Here is a 996-nt window from a genome sequence, read left to right as displayed (position 1 = left end):
ATCAAAATAGAGCTCTTCTGTTATGAGGTTCCTAGAACGTGCAAAGTAAGGAAAGGAAAAAAAAAAAAAAGAAAGACGAAAAGAAGTCCCCTCCTGAGGATTCCCATGGAGGAGGGGAGAACAAGTGAGTCCGTTCTGTTCTACTCCACGACCTGTGAGAAAAATGGAAAGGGCAAAGAAATCACTGCTATGGTTTATGCATCTCCATTTTTGATACATCATCCCATTTAGAACTTCCTGGCCTTGTGCGCCTCGGGATACTACGATAACACTAAGTTCCACAGGTTATTAAGAGGGGGAGATGACGCTAATCATCGCTTTCGGGGAAATGCTTCCATTCTTTGGAACGCCCAACGGAGGTTAGAAGTGATGTCCTGGTAGTTGTTCGCCATCTATTAACACCTTTTGAGATCTATTAACATTTTTTTTTTTTTTTTTCCTTTTCCTGTACGCCTCCGCAGGAACATCAAAGGATTCGCGATCCAGGGTGGGGACCCAACGAACACGGGAAAAGGCGGCGAAAGCATCTTTGGGAAGTACTTCGATGACGAATTCCAATCGACGTTGAAGGTTTGGCGGATGGGACTTGGTAGCCGCTTGGCCAGCTCAAAACCTCATTCTCGTCACCTTCCATTGAGTATTCACCTTATTGGTATCACCGCTATGCATGCTTCCTTTTTTTTCTCTTCCGCCCACCTACAGCACGACAAACGCGGAACCGTCTCCATGGCTAACAAGGGAAAGCCCAACACAAACGGGTCGCAGTTCTTCATAACCTACTCCAGGCAGCCGCACCTCAATGGAGTCTACCCGGTATTTGGCAAGTAAGTGCAACGTGGGGCAATAAACACCACCAACCACAAGGGAGACTGCATCGATGAAGTGGCCTAAGACTACTCACACTGTGTCGCAATATCAGCGGATGATTAAAAATTCGAGTGTCTCTTCTTCGAGTTGGGGACACACACAACATGCGCATTTCGACAGAGTTGTTTT

General features: G+C 46.4%; 1 protein-coding gene across 1 annotated transcript; it reads left to right on the top strand.

The window, feature by feature from the left end:
* Positions 1-105: 105 nt before the first annotated feature.
* C922_04218 (peptidylprolyl isomerase) lies at positions 106-828 on the top strand (the record flags this gene model as incomplete). The annotated part of the gene is made up of 4 exons (XM_008819803.1): positions 106-192; positions 232-284; positions 411-570; positions 703-828. 4 exons carry the CDS (start codon positions 106-108, stop codon positions 826-828), a joined length of 426 nt encoding a protein of 141 aa, XP_008818025.1.
* Positions 829-996: the final 168 nt, after the last annotated feature.

This window comes from Plasmodium inui, assembly GCF_000524495.1.
Source record: "Plasmodium inui San Antonio 1 unplaced genomic scaffold supercont1.20, whole genome shotgun sequence".
NCBI lineage: Eukaryota > Apicomplexa > Aconoidasida > Haemosporida > Plasmodiidae > Plasmodium > Plasmodium inui.
Note: the sequence above shows the minus strand (reverse complement) of the source record. Positions and strands in the feature narration are given on the sequence as shown.